The sequence below is a fragment of the Hydractinia symbiolongicarpus genome, chromosome 8, assembly GCF_029227915.1.
Source record: "Hydractinia symbiolongicarpus strain clone_291-10 chromosome 8, HSymV2.1, whole genome shotgun sequence".
Lineage (NCBI taxonomy): Eukaryota > Metazoa > Cnidaria > Hydrozoa > Anthoathecata > Hydractiniidae > Hydractinia > Hydractinia symbiolongicarpus.
The window spans coordinates 9,677,580-9,698,574 of NC_079882.1; the positions used below are offsets into that span (position 1 = coordinate 9,677,580).

The 20,995-nt window shown below is 35.8% G+C and overlaps 3 protein-coding genes across 3 annotated transcripts; 2 read left to right on the forward strand and 1 right to left on the reverse strand.

The window, feature by feature from the left end:
• Positions 1-1,205: 1,205 nt before the first annotated feature.
• On the forward strand, positions 1,206-3,420 carry LOC130654514 (protein phosphatase 1 regulatory subunit 12B-like). Its single transcript, XM_057457115.1, has 2 exons — positions 1,206-1,543; positions 1,633-3,420. Exons 1-2 carry the CDS (start codon positions 1,285-1,287, stop codon positions 2,796-2,798), a joined length of 1,425 nt encoding a protein of 474 aa, XP_057313098.1. The 5' UTR covers positions 1,206-1,284; the 3' UTR covers positions 2,799-3,420.
• A 2,222-nt stretch (positions 3,421-5,642) lies between these two features.
• LOC130653705 (inositol monophosphatase 3-like) lies at positions 5,643-8,603 on the reverse strand. The gene is made up of 4 exons (XM_057456222.1): positions 8,321-8,603; positions 7,813-8,017; positions 7,149-7,277; positions 5,643-6,278 (listed from the first exon to the last, which is right to left on the reverse strand). The coding sequence occupies exons 1-4, from the start codon at positions 8,555-8,557 to the stop codon at positions 5,788-5,790; spliced, it is 1,062 nt and encodes a 353-aa protein (XP_057312205.1). The 5' UTR covers positions 8,558-8,603; the 3' UTR covers positions 5,643-5,787.
• Positions 8,604-11,956: 3,353 nt separating this feature from the next.
• LOC130653704 (uncharacterized) lies at positions 11,957-19,418 on the forward strand. The gene is made up of 4 exons (XM_057456221.1): positions 11,957-18,555; positions 18,632-18,693; positions 19,131-19,226; positions 19,310-19,418. The coding sequence occupies exon 1, from the start codon at positions 12,104-12,106 to the stop codon at positions 13,880-13,882; it is 1,779 nt and encodes a 592-aa protein (XP_057312204.1). The 5' UTR covers positions 11,957-12,103; the 3' UTR covers positions 13,883-18,555; positions 18,632-18,693; positions 19,131-19,226; positions 19,310-19,418.
• Positions 19,419-20,995: the final 1,577 nt, after the last annotated feature.

Below are 20,995 nucleotides of genomic sequence, written 5' to 3' on the forward strand. Positions count from 1 at the left end.
TATAACAAGATAATTTTTTATGGAATTATTTTTCTGGAGGTATTGGCAACCAGTTGTGCTTTATTTTTGGCACAGGTTTTACTTTGTCGCAATCTCTACAGTTTCTTTGGAATGATACTTCGTCACCAGTGCTAATATGTGACCGGTGCATTGAAAAACGAAATCACGTACAAATTAGTCCTTATTTCTCATTTCTCTTATTACTGTGGCTCATTCGTTTAGTTGGATCTATTTTTCGTTAAATAAAAAGTTGACAGTGATTACGTTTACAATACTCTTATATTCATACTAGCCGCCAGCCCGTAGAGAACACCACAGATATACCAAGCCAAGAAGTTCAGCAACAAAGTGGATAAAAATATATCGCATTTGCTATTTCGTGTTTCCACAGTACAGAATACAGGCATATTATTAAAGCAGAGGTAAAGACGTTATCAGGCGAACCGATTTCGTATTAAGCATACACGAAAAATCTGTGATCAAAGTTGCAAATGCGATATACTTTTAACGATTACCACGGATATTCACAGGCTCATGACTAGTCTCGACTAGTATTTTGCCTGTTATTAAAATATTGAAGCGGTAAATATTTGAACGACGGGAGAATTCTCATGGATTTTTCCAACGGCTAACGGCTAGTTAAATTCAATAATTTGAAATAAAACATTGTTTACAAACAGTTCTCGATATGATTACGTTATTTAAGTAAGCCTCTTTGTATACCAGAAAGCTGGGAAAAAGAGGATAATCGTTCAATAAGAGGGGTGCTGGTGTAAAACAGTACTTAAAACATTTTTTAAAATTTGCAATAACTTTATTGGCTCCACTTTAATAAAACCTTCCGTGTTGATATCGTACTTTTATTGATACCAACTTCATCTTTTTCTGCAAGATGTGTTATGAACACATCACTTGATGACTGTTACTTTAACACCGTATACCGTTATGTCAATAAATTTACCCGTTAAATAAAGTCAGAAACACGAACTGATGTGTTTATCAAAATAAATCGCTTCGAATTATTAAAGAGCAGTTCTCTAACCTTTTGCCGCCAATTTTAACAGCTCGTTCCTCGATTACTTTATAAGTAGCTGATTGTTTTTTGAAAAACAAAAATAGCGTTATTGATATGAAAAAGTATTCTGCTTTTAACTAGAAATCTAAAACTAGTTAGGGGTTGATTACATGGTCTAGAATTTCCCATGGAATCTGCCCTTCTGTTTTCGTATCATGTTAATTTTATTGGTTTTATATTCGTTTTAGAAAAAAACAAGGTATTGGAAGATGTCTCGTAGAAAGTTTGTATTTGATCAGCTTCATCAGTTTTTAAAAACAGATGACATAGCGAGCATGTCATACATTTTGCGTTGGGAGTACCAAAAGCAGCAACTATTTCAAATAAAGAATGACGAAGGCTTGACACTCCTGCACATTGCTTGTTTGGAAGGAAACTTAAGATATGTTGATCTACTGTTAGAACACGGTGCTAGTGTACACACGAAAAGTTCTGTTGGATGGACAAGTCTTCATGCAGCTACTTTAGGTAGGTCAATTCCACCCAACAACGTTTGAACAACGATTCTGTATATTCTCACTACTTCTTTCTTATGATTTGTTATCATATACTAACAGGGGGAAACTTCAACGTTGTATCCTATCTCCTTCACAACTGTTCTGCGGATCCATTAGCAAAAGACGACATGGGATGTATTCCATCTGATTTAACCATGGATAGAGACATTCTTCAACTTTTAAATGAGCATACGAACAATGAAATCGCAAAGAGAGATATGGAAGCGTTAGCCTCTACAACTAATTTAAATGACAGACATCGATCGCATACATGCGACGAAGAATGTGAAAATCAAGATACTATACTTATGCCCCGCACTCAAAGCTTGCTTTTAAACAAAACTGAAGCTTTACAAATTCGTGTGCAATATGCAAAAACAAACGAAGAAGAGTATCATGGGATTGATAGTAATCTTCTTGCTCCCCATGATTCTTTGCAACGAACTGGAAGTAATTTGCTCAAATCACACTCTTTAAATGAGAAATTACTTCAAACGTCCATAGCTGAAGAAAGTTTATCGCCCCTTCAAGAAGTTATAAGATGCAAATCAGAATCAGATGCAGACACGTGTACAGCACAAGTTGAGAATGACGCACCGAAAACAGAAAATGAAAACAAACGTAAGGGGAAAAAAGTTCTCAAGTTGAAGAAACATAAAAGGAATGCAAAAACAAAAAGTTTGGATAGAACAATGCTCTCAGTTGAAAGAAGTGCAAATTTTAGTTCAGCTGAAGCAACATTTTGGTCCGAAAATGTGACAGCTGGCGTGGATAGAAATTCTCTTAGTGAAACTGTTGATATAAACGAATCAGATAGTCTCAATTTGGTGAATGAACTTCAAGAACTCAAAAGTGAGACAAAATATCTGGATTTAGATGAAACTGATAGCAATGATTTGGATGCTAAAGAATCTATGGTTAAAAACACAGAATCATTTAGCAGTGGTATATCCTCTGCAGGTAGTGAATATTCCATCAAAGATTTAAAAGAACGCCATAATAATACGGTCATGCAACGTAAAATATCCATACCCGCACAATCAACTGACTCCTTGTCTCCACCTCCTCCAAGAGCCGTTAAATTTTTCACTTTAGAGCGGACGAGAAGAAAGAAAGAAGCAAAAAATCGAGATTCTGGTGTGTTTGATGACGATTTAGAAAGTGACACAGTGGGGGAGGGTGCCAAATCAAATAGAACTTCTCTGGACCACTACAAACTTATATAAGTTATTTTTCTCTTCCTCACCAGTTTTAAAAATACGTCTTCGTTATGTTATAAATATGATGCGCTACAAAAAAGCCTTGAAACATTTTCACTTTTTTAGTTTCAAAGCCTAAAATCCCCTTAACTCGCTAAATCTATTTGCACGATAATATAATTTTGTACTTATAAATAAATGCATTTTAATTTGCTTGAGTTAACATCTTGCCAGATTAGATGAGTTAGAAATGCTAGATGTCACATGTCACGTTTGTAAGTACGCTTTTCTGTGGAAATCTTAATTGTTTTTTGATTTATAATAACAATTAATTGTGATCCTCCATATTCTACGTTAAGCCAAACGTTCAGGCAGCTTGCTGTATCTCCATATTTTTGCTTTAGGTTTTCGAGCCTTGTTTGCTTCGCATTTAGCCAGCGAAGCGGGTTTGCACATATAAGCTAATTTTGTTTATCAGATATTTGACACTGTAAAGAATTCATTGTAATCTCGTCCCTGGACTTCTTTTTACTTTCTGGTATGCGCCCTAGTCGCATATCAGAAAGCGAAAAAGGAGTCCTGTGAACGATATTGGAATTTATTGTATAATTTATTATAAATAAGCGAATATTAAATTTTTGTTGCAATACTTTTATTTGTCGTGGATTTTTGTCTGCAGGTATACGCAATCTTGTCCCCAGGGCTACTTTCTTTCTGACAATCCAGGTTGAGGTACACACATTCTGGTCACAAGCAATCCTCAAAATTATCTGGGAGCAATTTTATAACGAGAAGTAAAGCAAGAAGGAACAAAAACATCCCGTAGTCATACTTTTACATATCTAGTGCTTAGTCCCTAAGATTTGTTAGGTTCCTCACACCGGAGCGGAACAAGAATCTTCTCTAGGTACCAACCAACCATTTTATAGTGCCAAAATGAAAATTTCGCAGTCCTGGGGATGACATTGTCCATGCTGCGGATGAAAACCAAAACACCGACATTCAGGGTGGGATGAAGGTATGAAAGCAAGATAAGCGTGCGCTTCTTTTCAAAAACGTAGAGAAAAAGCCCGCGCGCGTCTCATGTATAGTTTTCTTTGTATTATTTAGGAAGTCTGGTTAAAAAGTTTGGTTTTTGCTTATTGCGCTTATTCAGCTTCCTAAAAAAAGTAAACAGATACATCTCCGTGCTTTTTTTATTTTTTAAAAAATAAGCAAGTAAGCGTATCAAAGTTGATAGATTTGCTTTTTTATATGGAGAGAATGCGGAGATGAAAAACTACTTTCCTATCGCGTATAAGCAAAAGAGAAAAGCAAGGTAGACACAATTTTTTTATCCGTAACAAGATAAATGCAAACATAAGTCCACTTTGTTAGTGTTTATAAGAAATGTCAATTCTTCGATTTGAGGCTCTGGATGTCCTGTATAAACATATATCTAGAAGCTAGTATCTTTGCGATGATAGTGAACACACTTTGTCAATAATAAAGACACTATAAATTTACGTCTAAGTTCTCCTTACATTGTCTATTGCAACCATGATGGTAACAGATAATCGAAATATTTATGACTTTATCAACAAATCTTTAACTTTTTTTAGCGGTCTTGTCAAAAGTCTGAAGTATAAATTTTAAAAAACAAAATTTATGAATAATTAATAACTGTTTCGTAGACTTGTCATTAACCCGTGAAAAATTCCTCAGGGTCGCCCGTCAGCAAATTATCAACTCTGTGGGGGAGCCGGAATGCAGCTGCGAGCAGCCGTTCAGAACCCACAGAACATGGCTTTTATTAAATAAGAAGATTCTTCACAGAATTAAGCTTTCGGTATGATTCTATTCTAAAACAGAATAAATATGCGCGAATCATAGTCACAAGAAAAAAAATATGGAGCAATTAGCACCAGGCATTTTAAAGTTTAACACGGTGCCGAACGCTGGTAAAGACGAAAACTTCAGCGCTGTTTACATTTTATGGGCCTAAAAGTGCACTTGGCACTACAAAATCGAAGAACACATAACAAATACGGAAATCGGCTTATAATTCCGGGAGTCACCAGACTATTTTTTTTCTTGTGACGAAATTTTTTTCCAATATTGCGATTATAAAACACCATTGCTACCCATGATGGAATGAGCATTACTTACCTTTTAAATCAAAAAGAAACTCAAACTTTTTTGACCTAGCTAGCTAGATGTTATCTTCTAAAATTCTGCACAGAAACATGCGAAATTATTGCATATAAAGCTAGTTGGCAAAATAATAACTTTAAAACTATTTTCGTGGCATTAATAACTTTTTAACACTATTTAGTATAGCATTTTTAAGAAATATAGCTAGTCCCTCGTTTTGTCTTCGCTTCGTCATCAAAATAAGCTTTCAGTTTTATTGTTTGGTATTATATTTTGCAGACTGTAGCTTATGGAGGTAGCAAATCGTAAAAAAATAACTTTAAAAAAAAATACCACATATCTGTTCAGTCATCGTTGTTGAAGAATATCAATATTATCATGACCTGGAACAGGCGAACTTCATCTAGGCTACGTTTCGACAGCTACGTCTGTCTGTTAAATAGAAGTGGGCGTTTACTTAATTTTTAACATTTAAAGAGGGCGTTAATTAGGAAGGGGGAGTTAAAAAAAGAGAGTATTAAATGGATCAAATACTATGTACGAACATGTTTTGGTAAAAGGTGATGTGGGGGTAGTAGACGTCTTTTAACCTCTGTTATACAGCTACGTGAGAATTCGATCATATATTCACTATATAAAACAACTCTTAAATAAATGCCCTAGAATAACATAACAGTATTTATAAAACCTAAAAGAAAAGGGAACGAAGTAGGAGAAAGCGCACCAAAAAAACGAAGATATTTTACACTTCTATATTAAGCTAACAAATAGAAATATTTAAATATAATTAAAAAGCTTGCGTGCCGTCTAGTGCAAAAGTTACAAAAATGCAACAAAATGTATGTACACCTATCTACCCCAAAATATTTACATGCTTCTCTAGTTAATCGTGTGGGTCCTTCTCAACCTCTAATTTTTCTAAAATAAGTTTATGGTCTTTAAAGGTCGCTAGAAGTCCTTTATTTAACTTTACAGCGCTTCGGCCATGCATTGGATATGAGTAATCGATTTGTCTTCCTAATAAATCTGTCATGTCCCCGCCCATAGTTTTGAGTAACGCATTTCCTGCACATATGTCCCATTTTTTTATAGCTGTAGTGTGTATGTAAGCGTGGAAATTTCTTTGAGCTACCTTCAGGGCTTTATATCCAGCCCCGCCTGCTGCAATCACTTGAGCGCTCTCTCCAAATGACTTTTTAGCAATTTGGCTAACCGCACCAGCATGCGAACGGGAGACAATAATTCTCATATCGTTCGTATGAACATCCTTGACACTGGTTTGATAATCTGGTACATCTGATCGTCCATGGCCAACCCATGCCCAAATTGTTTGCTTTAAAAAAGGTCTGTGAATCACACCAATAATTGGTTCACCTAAATTTTAGGATGATACAGTTCATTAACATGTCTACAATTCTGCACTAGCCATCTTAATTTTAACATTATCAATATACATTTCTGCTTTATCTATGTACATTTCTGCATTGTCTATCTACATTTTGGCATTGTGTATCAACACTTCTGCATTATCTATCTACATTTCTGCGTTATCTATCTACATTTCTGCATTGTTTATCTACATTTCTGCATTTTATATCTACATTTCTGCATTGACTATCAACATTTCTGCGTTATCTATCTACATTTCTGCATTGTCTATCTACATTTCTGCATTTTATATCTACATTTCTGCATTATCTATCTACATTTCTGCATTATCTATCTCCATTTCTGCATTGTCTATCTACATTTCTGCATAATCCATCTATATGTATGCATTAGCCATCTACATTTTAATATTATCTACTACATTTCTGCATAATTCATCTACATAATACAATAGCCACCTAAATTTTAACATTATCTACCTACATTTCCGCATTAGCCATTTGATTTCTGCATTATCTATCTACATTTCTGCATTGTCTACCTACATCTCCGCATTAGCCATTTGATTTCTGCATTATCTATCTACATTTCTGCATTATCTATTTACCTTTCGGAATTATCTATCTACATTACCGCATTAGCCATTTGATTTCTGCATTATCTATTTACCTTTCGGAATTATCTATCTACATTACCGCATTAGCCATTTGATTTCTGCATTGTCTATCTACATTTCTGCATTAGTCATCTACATTACAAAACCTGCAAGATAATAGTAAGATATTAGAATTGGTTTAATTTTTGCAGAACTATTTTCAAACAAACGAAAAATGCACAAATTTATCGTGGACATACCTTTATGTGCCACACACACCATCGTAGTAACATACTCTGTCAAGTCTTCGGTGTACTCCTTAGTTGCATCTAATGGATCAATCCATACAGCAACATCTTGAATACGAGCATCAGAATTTAACGAACTGCCTAAGAGTAGTAATAGAATATTAAATATACTCTCAAAAAACTTCTTCCTGTCACGCATTTGTGCGAGAATCTAAATATTGATCGAAATTCGTTATGTGGCACAGAAACATATAGCCTTCTGTAGGTCAAGTCGTAAGGCCAATCCGTATTAAATAAGACACCATAGTCAATATAATAGTTGTATGGTAAATTTCGGTTAGTAGTAACTATACATAAAGGAAGAAATCTTTATCAATATTTTCCAACAAATAATCTCACAGAATAATGTAATGCTTAGTCATGGCCTTCCTAATTATAAAAGTTTTTCTTTATAAACTTCCAATAAAAGAGATGTACAAACATAGAAAAACTGCATATTACTTTATTGAAATTCTGAACTTTGTGTTTTGTCTTTTTGGTTAAATTTCCTTCTCATCTCATTGCAACAAAATAATAGAAAAAGCTTATAATTAAATTGCGCAAAAACCCATAAACTGCTCCAAAACAATTAAAAATGTGCAAATTTAAATAACTGCAATAAGGACTGTATACCTACCTAAATGTTTTTCTACTTCCTTCGTACTGAGATCAATTGGTTTAATGTCCTTCAGATCTGGAAGCTCATTTGACTTCTCTTCTGATACAATATGTAGGTCTGGAAACATCTGTAGCAAGCTGTAGTACATTTGTTTGTGAGACATCATATCACCCAAGGTAACAGGATCATCTGCACCTTCAAACGTTTTACCCTTGCTCTTCACCTGAAATGTGTGCAAATGTAATTAAAAGTTCAAATAATGAACACACTGGGTTTGTGTGAACAAGCATCACATAAAGATTACAAGAATCCACAACCACATTTATCAACCCCATTAATTATGCCAATCATTTAGTCCTTCCCACTACCCCATGGTAATTTAATGCATATATAATTATGTTTCGACATCAAAAAAATAAACATTAAAATAAAAAAACACTTAAAATACACTGTACCAATAAAAAGTGTAACGGCAATTTTATTTAAATATTGATCTCCAAAAAATCAACATTAACAAAGTTTTTACCTCCAACTTTTTCTCCTCTTTAACCTTTCGAACCATGTTTCCACCACGTTCAGCAGCCTCAATAGCAGCAACCAGTAGTTCTGTTAAACTTACAGTTTGAAATTCGACCTTCGATGCTGGTACAACTACTTCAGTTGGAGTAAATGTACTTTTTAGATATAATATCATTAGAAACAAAATTAGCCCACCAAACATCGTTTCTGTGCGAGAAATTCTAAAACTTGGGTAGCACTGCATTTTAAAATGTGTTTAAATGTAATTCTAAAAGAGAAATAATATAAAGATAAACATGTGGGCAAACAAATATGCAAGTCAAAATTATGGAGGCTAACTTTTGTGATTAAGGACGGTAGTAAGAATAGTTAGATTATTTTAAAGGATTACACATTGTGAACATTTTTAATGGGTCTGCCAGGGCATCAGTAAAGAAAATTTTTAACCACATGACAACAATATCTGAAAAAGAAGTCTCAATATTTCACAAGATTAAACATGTACTATTTAATAAACAGTATTGCATGATTTTGTAAGAATCATGTAATACTGAATAGGAGAAGGGAGCGATCATGTTTCAAAAACATCTGGAAAAACCAATTTGTAGAAGTATTACATGGTGCCTTGACCTGTCAAGTCTCTGTTCCACATAACTTGTGTTTTTAGACTTAAATATCTGTCACATCTTTATCACTTTTATTATTGATTTGCTTTTTTGTTATTATTTTTTATAAGGCCTGGTCAGGAGTAAAATCACCTATATGAATTTTTTTTAGAGCTCAATTATGTTGCCTCGTGCTGCCATGCATAAAGCACTGTAACTATTAAAAGCTCTAAGCAAAAATTATATCTTTTGTGCTAAACTACATCATTAAGAACAGTTTATAACCACTTGTAGGTAAATTAAAGCATGGTGGAAAATACAAAAATTTATTTAATTAAATGCAAATTTTTCTGTGTCAAACTGTAATACTTATTTATATATGTATTTAAACTATATAATGTTCTTTTACTGGACTTTATTATAAATATATTAGTTCCGGTAAATAAAAGATGATTGAAATTTAAAAAAAATTAAAAGAGCCATTTCACTTTTCTGTTTGCTTTATATTTGCATCTGCTTTATATAAAGTGACGCTAGAAATTATGCTATAAAATGTGTGAAAGACTCCCTTTCAGGCACGTTTTTACATTTGGTTACTTAGAAAACAATAGAGTTAAATGTGATTGGCTTAATTTAGTCCCCAGGGTTCATTGTTTAATTCGTGCTTGCGAAGAAAAAAAGAATGAAGTTTGAATAAAGCAAAAAACATTTAGCTAGGAGAAAAAAGCATTTAGATAGTACTCGTACTCGTCTTGCACTGTACTCGGCATGTATGTGTACAGAGGCGTGTGCATGATAACATATGCCATTCCCGAACTGGCCTGCCTTATAAACTTTTACAAAATGATTTCAAATGGTTATATAAACATCTTGTATTTCTTTACCCTTTCAATTACGCTAATTTGAGTTTCAATTAGTTTTAAATTTAATTAAATAGAAACAAAAGTGTGTAATCCTTTATCTGTTAAAGATTCATACCTATAACCTTTGTTATAAAATTGAATAGTTGAAAAAACAGACCTTGCACAAGTTATTGTACAAATCTATGTGTAATTCATAATAGTGGCTCTTATACATTATTTCATGGCAGAAGCGATTGCAAAGGTACAAAATTTGCTGTTGCAGATTTTTCCTATGTGTAACAGACCGTTGATGTTCAGAAGGAGGGATAGTCAGGAAAAGTTGAGAACACATAATTTAATTTATAAAGCTTTTCGTTACATAGTAACATCTTTAGGTATATTCTTAAAAAATAAAATATTTTATATATATTATGTTATTGTTTGCTGTTGAAAAATGAAATTTTGTTAAATTGTTTATGTTTTGACAGAATTCTTGGGCAAGTGCAAAAAAATCGGAAAATCAACAGGCAATAAAATGCAGACTTTAGGTGAAGAAAATTAGCATTCTCTTCCTGATATGTTCTAAATCTTAAATCTGTTCTAAATCTAAACGTACAGTGGTACAAGTTCGCTACCCAGAAATAAATACTATTCACACCACTATAAGACATATAATGGAGCTAAATGAATATTTAGCTCATGTTAATTGTGGTGACTTCAGTATACCTTCTAGCTGTCCTGTATAATGATAGATACCACTCTGGCTCTGACCTAGTATTGTACCTCAAATAAGGTTAAGAATAAGGCACTTCTGATTCTGTTAATAGGTAGCCATGTTGGATTATATCTGCTTAGAGCATTGTCTCAGTTGCCCCAGGTCAACATGCATTTGTTTTGCCTCGCTTAATAATACAAGTCAATAAATACATGAGACATGGGTCAGTCCAATTTTAGCCATAAAGAACTGAGGTTGTTAAAGATTAAAGCTCCTCAGATTTGAAGCAGATATCCTGGACTGCAACACTATGGCACCTAAAAATAAACAACCTCTTCAAAAAGGCACTAAAGCACCAGCAACCGACACGCCCAGTGAACAACCATGCTGCTCATCCACACCCCAGTCTGGTAAGCAGTTTTTTGACACTCCTGTGTTTGAAACAGAGCCTCACATGCGCACAGCTGAACAGTGGGCCTCTATGGGCAAGGAAGCGCTCCTTCTACTGGCAAACTCCTTAAACATCCACACCAGAGGGAAATCTCTTCTAAATATTGTTGAGCTTTTGATGGCTCATTTTACCAGTGCAACACGTATTGGAGATAGCGACCTTCCCCAGCAACACGTGGTCACTGAATTATCCTCTGACGATGCCGACATCAGCAATGCCTCTGGTGAGGAAATTCCATTGCACAAAACCATACCTTCGTCTAAAGTTCACAAAGCCTCGCCTAAACGAGTCCTGTTCAAACGAAAAAATACTACTTTTGACAATTTAAAAAAGGACCTATTTGATTTTGTCCGCACGGAAATTCGTAGCCAAGTAGAGGCTAACCAATTAAACCATTTAAATTCAACTGCACCAACCACGTCTTTGGGGCACCATTACACTGCGCCATCTTTGTTGTCCTCGCGCTCTTGTGTTCGGCCCGCCGGCTCTTTGGACCCAATTCTTGATCAAGATGGCGCGGATGCTGTTGCGGTTCCTCAGCCTACAGATGAAGCTGTGCGCATTGAGGCCCCTTTGTTTTCTTCCCACTGTTCTGTACCTTCGCTGCCCGCCGTACCTAAGGCTGTTTTGGAGAAAATTAAGCGTTTGGAGTATGTTAATTTGGAACTACTCCTCCCACCATCCTTAAATTCGTCGTTTGTCCCCGATGACGAGGGTGAGTACGACCTCAATGTCAGAACTGCAGATGGGGTCCCCCGACTCTCGCTAAGCAGGAATGTCTCGGGTAGGTCTCGGATTAAGGACTTTGCCTCCTGGTGCCTTGCATGGAGCAACTATCTACGTTGCCTTATTTATTTTTATCCCCATCTTGCCACACAGCTGGTCACCTATCAAACTCTAGTCACCCAGTTTGCCAACCAATACGTCTTCTCCGCTGTGTGTGCCTTCGACAAACTGCATCGGCTGCAGTTAGCTAATGATTCTCTGCGGAGATGGGACCAACTTGACGATTTGCTCGTTACGCAACACTTGAGAGGGGCTCCATTGTTAACTAAGTCATACACCTCCACCTCCACAAGAACTTCTTACGCATGTTTTAGTTGTGGTCAGCAAGGACATTTTGCTACGAATTGCCCCCGGTCTTCCAGTACAGGTGGGTTAGGCCCCGCGTTTCGGAATGCTTCCCAGCATCTTCCCGCAAGCAGCTTCCACCAGGTTCGATTTCCATCAACTCCCAGGGTGTGCTGGCGGTTCAATAGAGGCATGTCATGTTCCAATCCATGTCCCTTTCCACACAAGTGCCCCCATTGCTCTAAAAACCACCCAGGGCACCGTTGCTCATTTAGGCCCTCTCAGCCAAGTACCCAATAATTTTTTTCCGATTAAGTCCTTTGTTTTCACTCCTGTAAATGTCTTATTGTTGGGCAATTTATTAGTTTCACATCCCAATCGGGTCTTAGTCAACTTTATCCTTTCTGGCTTTAGCCATGGGTTTAAACTTGGGTACCAACATGGACAACTTTTCCCATCAACTTCCAACAACAAATCCTCTATGGAACATGCAAGCAAAGTCGATGAAGCTATTTTAAAGGAGTTGAATAGAGGGCATACCGTAGGCCCTTTTGATTGTCCTCCTCTTCCTAGTTTTCATTGCTCCCCTTTGGGTGCAGCGCCTAAAAAAGATGGTTCCATCCGGGTAATTTTAGACCTCTCATCACCACAAGGATTCTCGGTTAACGATGGTATTTCTAAGGACTCTTATTCAGTTACATATTCATCATTTGACGAGGCCATTGATATGGTACGTGAACTCGGCAGAGACTGCTTTCTTGCCAAACTTGATATCAAACATGCCTTCCGGTTATGCCCAGTTCACCCGGATGACTGGTACCTCCTTGGTTACAAATGGCAGGGAAGATATTTTTTTGATGTTGTTCTTCCCTTCGGTGGACGGTCGTCACCGTTTACTTTTAATCACTTTGCGGACCTACTTCACTGGATTCTTCAGTACCTTGCTTCCATTCGGCAGCTACTTCATTATCTCGATGACTTTATTACAGGTAATTCCTCAAAAGCCGCCTGCCAAAATATCATCAATTTAATCCAGCAGGTCTTTAACTGCCTAGGAGTTCCTTTAGCACCGGAAAAAATTGTTGGTCCATCTCGCGTCCTGACTTATTTAGGCATTGAAATTGATACCAGTGAATTCGTTATACGTTTACCTCAGGACAAATTTGATGCTATTTTGTCTTTGTTAAGAGTGTGGAAAGGAAAGAAAAAATGCACAAAAAAGGAGCTACTATCACTCATAGGATTGTTGTCTTTTGCATGCAAAGTTGTCAAATGTGGTCGCATTTTTCTGCGCCGGTTAATTGACCTTTCTACTACTGTAAGTAGCCTTTACCATCACATTTCCGTTACATCGGAATCCCGCAAGGACATTGAGTGGTGGCTGAATTTTTTACCCAGTTGGAACGGGATGGCGGTCATCCAAACATCATTCCTCACATCAGAAAGTTTAAACATGTTTACAGATGCTTCCATGAGTGGTTTAGGCGGTTTTTACAATGGGAAATGGTTTTCCATCCCTTTTTCCAACACCAACAATTACAGCATTACCTTTCTTGAGTTGCTTGCGGTTGTTATAGCGGTACATTCGTGGGGTGAGAAGTGGTCTGATACCCAGGTTATCATTTTTACAGACAACGAGGCCATTGTCCGCATATGGAGTACTGGTTCGTGCAAATGTGAGCACATCATGAAACTTGTTCGCTTGTTGTTTTATTTTACAGCAAATCACAACATAAATTTGCTGATGCGCCACATTTGTGGCACTTCTAATATTTATGCAGACCTACTTTCGCGTTTACAGGTCGCAAAGTTCAAAGAGCAGTGCCCATACGCCGAAGAGCTTCCTACTCCTATCCCCTCGTCAATCTCCGAATGCTTAGTGTGACAATGAATTACCTCTTCGATGCTGCTTTATCACCAAACACCAGACTTACCTACCGTTCTGGACTTTCATCCTACAGAATGTTTTGCCGCCACGCCTCTATCCGGATGTTGGAAATTTGGGGATGTCGGGCTTCCTACGTCAGCCATATAACATTTGGACAGATGCGTGTGTGAGGCTTGTGTATCTTATTATTACTTGATATTATTATCACTTATTATCATTACGGTGAGGCACACCCTTTTATGAATCCTGATATTATTATTATGTGGTAACACACGCTGGGCCAATACTGGACCAGCTTGTGCATTCCACCTTTAGCTCATGATTATTGATAACACATGTTTATTGGGTGCAGAAGACACCATATGTGATTATCGGTTTATAGTGAAGTGCAGTGTACCTTCATGATTGAAGTGGAAGAGAAACAATATCCTTCATGCATGAGAATAAATTATTAAATAAGTATATAATTAATAAACTAAATAATTAATCATTAATTACAAGTGACAAGTAAATGTATTATTAGTTGTGAAATGTACCTCGTGAATAGAGGATATGAGTATGTTATTCATGCATGAAGAGATCTGGGTCATGCCTTGGAAACCGTTCACAATATTATGATCCATGAGGACATAAGCTTGTGAGGGGCAACCAAAACGTGCATACTCTTAGGAAATTACCCTCTTTGCCTTGGGCAAGCATTTTGGTGTGATTACCTTGTTATGATTACTAGCAGCATGCGTTATCTGTCCTGCCTTACTTATTTATTTTCTTACCCGGCATCCCAATCCATTCCCCAAATTTACAAATTGCGTTCCATGCGGATGATGTTGTATACCAAAATGTGCCATAATACAATATTCTCGATTAATAAGTGTGTTTTTACTGAGTAACCAAGACAATTAAGTCATTTTTAATAATGTAACCTCTCAGGAGAATCTCTTTGTAAACCCTACGGGAACGCTACGCAGTAACAAAGAGCTTAAAAAAGTTAGGCTAAATTACCCTGATTACCAAGCATATCTTGCTTTTTTTTTCACAGTCTGACCTAGTCAGCAAAATTGTACCTATGCTAATGAAATTATATTATTTAGGGTCCCATGGGTTAGGGCTATTTTTAACATGTAGGAAATTATTTTTTAACTGTATATATTTTCAATATCTGCCATCCTGCAATGTTTAATCTTCAAAATAATAAACACAAACTTAATTAAAAAACATAGTGAGATTGTACACTAAATGCACAATATTTTAATTTTGAGAGCAAAAGGTGCCTTCACTCAGAAATAAAATTTGATAATGGCTGGTGTATTCTACCTGCATCTCTCTGCCATATAAACACTACTGTGGTGCCATAGATTAATGGTTATAGCTCTCATACTCTGTGCGGGAGACCAGAGTTCGGTTCCTCTTGACGGCAATTCAACATGGGTGAGTAAATGTTACCATAGCCCGGGTTAACCCAAGCCATGTGAGGGAAATTGGGGAGATGGCACACTGTATGGGCCGTTGGATGTTGCCGGGAGTTGTCTAGTAGAGCGCGGCCTCTAATTGGGTCTGCGTAGCTCAAAATGAGCATTAAATACTCCAGGACTCTCCATCTAAGCCATGGCCCCTCTTGGAAATAATAGACAGGGTATATCCCTCGATATTTGTGAGGCTAGCCATGTAAAATATGCACATCTATCTATCTACTGTATCATGCATAAAGTCATCTATAATAGCTATATATATAGATAGCTAAAAAACAAAAAAGGAATTTTGCTTGCTAAAATGAATATATTATATGCAAGGCGGCATGGCTGTTTTTGCAAGGAGCATAGCTACAATCCTTGACAATGTATAATATATTGGAAACAAGGGTGGATTTTTTGGAGCAATTAAGAACTGTGTTTCTAAATAACAAATACTAGAACTTGTTTAAGTTCACTCTTGTCAATGTTCACAGCGAATTTAGGACTTAAGATCTTAGGTTATTTGATTTAGATCCAAAACTTCAAGTCAACATATTTCGTGCTTTTCTAATATTGGCGCAGGTTGTTTTATAATGCAAACATTGCTAAAAGTGCAGCTAGTATACTCCTGTCTAAACCCGCTGCCAAAGTAGGACTTATAATCAGTCCATCAATACAGAGCACTGCCCAAGTAATGCCCTTTTTCCATTTCAAGAAAGAGCAGAAAAAAAACAATTTTCCAAATATTATTTCCAGGGTTGTAGCTAGCTAGCTACCTACACGAAATCAAACTTGTGGTTTTACTACAACAACGAGAAGTGCGCTGAAAATTCAACTGAAAGAAAGTCAGAAGACAGGCAGAGAAAGCTCTGATAATATGTTTTTTGTCTCCTTTATCTCTACAGAGCACAGGAATCCAGCAGTATCTTTCTTTCTTGTTAATAAAACGTTTGCCATTTGGACAACTGAATTACAACTGCTATAGCAAAGCAAAGCAACAGAAAATACTCTTCGTGTCATTAAACCTAGAGCTATTTAATAAGCGTACCACTATTGATAATGTTAAATTGCTTAATGTTTTTATATGGACTGGATCGCGGTCTTACTTTTTACGTTTCCATGTTTACTCCATACACCTCGTTCCCAACGTTTTTATATTATATATCAAAACGCAGAGCACAACAATTATAAGAAACATTAAGACCAAATATGACTTCTTAAGCTTAAAAGAATTTAATGCAGAAGTCAATAAAAAGAATTATATTTCTCATAGTGTTTGCTATTGACCGAACTTGTTTCCATGGTTTTTCAATATTTGTTCCCTGCATAGAAAAAGGGTCCATTTATATTATTCATTTAGCATCGAATTGGGTTCCATTCAAAAGTATGGTTCTTCTCCCTACAAATTAATATATAATACCTATATAAAAATTTTATGAATTTTAAATCTCAAGAGAAAGCAAGGTGTCCTATATAGAAAGAAGGAAGCAAAGTTTACCAATGTTTCCATTAGTATTAAAAGCGAGAAAAAAGTGAAATTGTGTTGAAATCGCGCCCAAGCGAATTGAAAAAAAGACGGGCACACAGAAACAAAGAAAAAAATGTGGGAGCACTATAAACAAAAATGTGAACAACTATTGACACAATTTATTGAAAAATTATGTCCCAAGAATCTTAGCGAAGACCTTATCTAAATAAAACTTTTTAGAATCTTTGGAAAAAAATCTTGTAGCTTTGTGTTTTCCGAATGTTTTCAGAAAGTGCATCAAATATTCTTGCTTGATCTGAAAACGTCTTATTTTCCCCAATGCTAACAGTTGGTTCTCGATCGCAAATTTCTCTTAGAATCGTGAAATTCAACCTCTAAGTAGGCTGGATATTCTGGGTCAAATTTCGGTCTATGAATAAGTTTTACCGTATTCCAGTCAATCACCACTTCAGTTTGGGTATGTCCACAGGAGTAGCATATCTGGACAGCACACACCCAGCGTTATATTCTGTATCTTTTGTAATTGTTGCAGCAGGTACGCTGCCATAGTTCAATTTCGATAAAATTAAAGTTTCTACCAATGATATCTCACGTAAAAAGGAGTAAATCTGCTAAATGGGGTTCCATAAGCAGACTTAATGATATTACTAACTTGTTCATTCCTTTATAGACTGTCATCGAATAGAATTCCAAGAAATTTTACCTTCTCGTTCATTCTGACGGGTTTAAAAAGAGCTACCAAGAAGTTGTATTTTTTCTTCATTATGGCAGTATGGCTTGAAGCAGTGTAATTTACAGGCTAGGTTTACTTCTTAAGGGTGAGAGACTTCTAACGACCAGCAGAGTCTTAACTTAGGTTGTATAAAGCCTCTAATTATATGTTGCGAGTAAAACAGCATGATCTTGTCTGTTTGGAAAAGAAAGAAATAAAAACAGTTAGAAAGATGTGTCACGACAGTCTAAGACAAGTAAAGAAACAAGGTAGATATACATAGCATTAGAGATTCTATGCAGATAAGAAAGTTAAGTTATTTCATGTACTTGTAGATAATAGAGAAAGATAATTGGAAAGAAAAAAATGTACAATATAGTTCCTGCAACCAAGCCCAGATGTAAAAATCTTAGCTGGAAAGATGAGGACAGATTTACTCCAGAAGAATTTAAGCTATAGTTTTGTGTCCTTTTTTTGATTTAATGGATAATTTTCATGCTTGGATTTAAAATGTTTGAAGAGACGCTGTATTTTTCCGAAAATCCATTTCATGTCATAAATAAGTTATATACCAAATCTTTTAAACAAACAAGTGAAGCGGATTGAACCTATACAAGTTATTCACCAATCCCCTATATTTGAATGGAAAAATCCCCATTCAAATAGAGAGCAGTCATAAATAAAAGCGAAGTACAAGTTTACCCTAACATTCATTTCGTGTTTTACAAAGTAATTTTCATAAGTGTTTGTTTACAACACATTGACACAAATGGAAAGCTGTGCAAACTTTATTAAAATCTCCATCGCTTAATACTTTTGGGTCATAGCATTTACAGCAGTAGCTAAAAAACGGTTATAAGGTGGAGAACTTGTTTATTGCACTATAAATTTCGCGGCAAATTTAGGCGTAGCCTTCATAACACCGAACAGCTTAGAAATAAAGCGATAATCATGCGAGTTTTTCTAGTTCTTCTTGTTTCTGCTGTGCTCATGCTTTGTAGTGCAAGCAGATTCGAAGGTAAATTTCTTTTTACGTGTGTCTGGACACATTTATAAGTCAAGCGAGCAATTTAGTTACAAATATTTTACTCTAGAAATTGAAAAACATGGCAAAGGTAAGATGAAACAGAAATTTGAGGAGCAAGCAAGCGTAAAGGTATAAATTTTCCTGTCTTAGATGTCACTATCGTGGTGCAACAAATAAACGCCCCATTCTAATATACCCCCTCGATTAAACGTCCCCCATCCTTTTAATTATTCTTTTGCAATGGACATCTCGTCTACTCTATGATGGTCAAACAGCCCCAGTTAAGCGATTGTTTATTAGAAACGTATTGGAAATTTTACTCCTTTAAAAGACTTGTTGCGGGTGCAACTTTAAATATAATTGATGATGACATAGATATGAAAACTATGCAAAAACAGTAAAATAAAGTTTAATAAAAGTGTCTTCTCTATCCTTGAATAGAACTTTTGCGCTGAAAATCAACGAATGCCTCATTCAAAAAATTATGCAGAGAGATGACTAGAAAATTTCGCCAAAACACATCTTCCCTCGTTTTTTCCTCATCTAACTTTAGGTTATTTCCTTAGTGCGGTGGAGATTTTGATAAATGCAAGAATAGGTGGTACTGTGGTTGGCCAGTGTGGCCGATATGGTGTAACTGCATCAAAACATTGACAGAATGCGTAAGTTGGTTTGCACATAAAATATTCTTTAATGTTTTAACGCAAAACTAGATCGCTAAGCCTTCCAATTTTGTACATTTTAGTGTGATCGTCTATTTGCAAGCTGTTTAGAAGATGCGCAGTTTGACCATGACGTATATAATGAATGTAAATCAGATTATCATATTTGTGTGGATAAAATACCACATTAAATGTCTTGTTTTTATTTTGTTGTGCCAACTTGCAGTTGAAAATACATGAATCCCTAAGTTCATGGTTTTTAACCAAGCGAGATAACAAATAACTTATAAAATTATTATTATTATTATTGGAATTATTTACCCAGGATAGCCTCTTGAGTCTGCTATCAACGAGGCTTCTGCGAATGGGTTCCCAGTACAGTTAAACCTCTTATTTAAGCTACGAAAGCCGTGCAAGCACAGCAATTGCTTAACTAGACAGTCTAAGATATAAATCCTATTCTCATGCTAAACGTTAAGCAGAAAGGATATATTCACAGTTATATTGTCTCTAGTATGACAAGGCCGGAGCTTGAACCCAAGACCTCTCGCACTGGAAGCGAACGCTCTACCACAAGGCTTTTTTATCTATAAGAAAAAAGGTGTCTTATAACTGTATTTTAACTGAGCCTTTGTTGGGCATAAACGATTTCCGCTGTTAAATACGAATCCTGATCCATAATACAGAAATGTAAAAAAATGCTACGTTTACTTAAATCAGTAACAGTTTTCAGTCAAAAAATGCTGATGAAGTTGGTTAGTTAGTATAATTTATTGGAATAGAGAAATGAATTCGTTGTTTTGTGATAAAACAGTACCCATAAAACTGCAACCTCGATCCCAGGGACTGTAGCGTACGCGTTTCATCCTCATATCAAAAAACGCTACAGGCCCTGGGATCGAGGTTGATAAAACTACTCTCTGTTTTGACGCCATCACGTTGAATGAGCATTATTACGATACGCACCAACACTGTTTTTGATTAACCAGCATGCTATACTAAATTAAAACAACCTATTTATTTGTAAACGCATCTCAACTCTGATTTGTTTTTGTATTTTTGATCACATTTATGATCGCTTCACCCGTCCTACTATGAAGGATAATGGTCAATTACTCTTTCAGTAACAGTAAAAATATAAATTTGTCCTTTTTTTGACTAAAATTTTGATTAAAATGGATACAATTCACCTTTTACACGTTATTATGTCCAAGCTCATTTTACATTTATTGAGGTGAATATTCTTTGCATTTTTCGCCTATTTTCTGCTTCGAAATATACAGTTTTATAAAAGACATTTTTGGATACGTGCGTGTTAAGGACATATTTGAATAACTATTTTGTAGGAAATAGAAATGAGAGAATATTTGGAATGTTTAGAACAACTGACAAACAGAAAAACAGTACACCTTGAGATGCAAGTACCCAAACAAAATTATAGTTGTTTTTTTAATTGACATACTGTAATAATTTTGGTAATTTGATGGCACGAATTATCTCCACAATTACAATATTCACAACGTTCAAATGCATCTACAAACAGATTCACGTGTACATTGCTTGCAAGCACAAGGGAACAGGAAGTTGCCTTAAAGAAGTCTATGTTTAAATGGTGCATTATACCAGATGGTTCATATGGTGAAAAGGTTTCAAGGCCTTAAACGATTTCTCATAAAATATACACGTTGCTCGTCAAATAGATTGAAGTCATTTGATGAATATCTTTTGTATCGCAGCCTACAAATTAAAAGTTTAATATAGGGTATAAA

What these genes read in the sequence shown, in the direction of transcription:
- LOC130654514 (XM_057457115.1), top strand. Translation starts at nt 1,285, where the DNA reads ATGTCTCGTAGAAAGTTTGTATTTGATCAGCTTCATCAGTTTTTAAAA. An exon ending in TCTTCATGCAGCTACTTTAG is followed by an intron (nt 1,544 to 1,632) that starts GTAGGTCAATTC and finishes ATATACTAACAG; the next exon opens with GGGGAAACTTCAACGTTGTA.
- LOC130653705 (XM_057456222.1), bottom strand. Translation starts at nt 8,557, where the DNA reads ATGCAGTGCTACCCAAGTTTTAGAATTTCTCGCACAGAAACGATGTTT. An exon ending in GGAAGTAGAAAAACATTTAG is followed by an intron (nt 7,278 to 7,812) that starts GTAGGTATACAG and finishes TACTACTCTTAG; the next exon opens with GCAGTTCGTTAAATTCTGAT. An exon ending in GGTGTGTGTGGCACATAAAG is followed by an intron (nt 6,279 to 7,148) that starts GTATGTCCACGA and finishes CCTAAAATTTAG; the next exon opens with GTGAACCAATTATTGGTGTG.
- LOC130653704 (XM_057456221.1), top strand. Translation starts at nt 12,104, where the DNA reads ATGCTTCCCAGCATCTTCCCGCAAGCAGCTTCCACCAGGTTCGATTTC.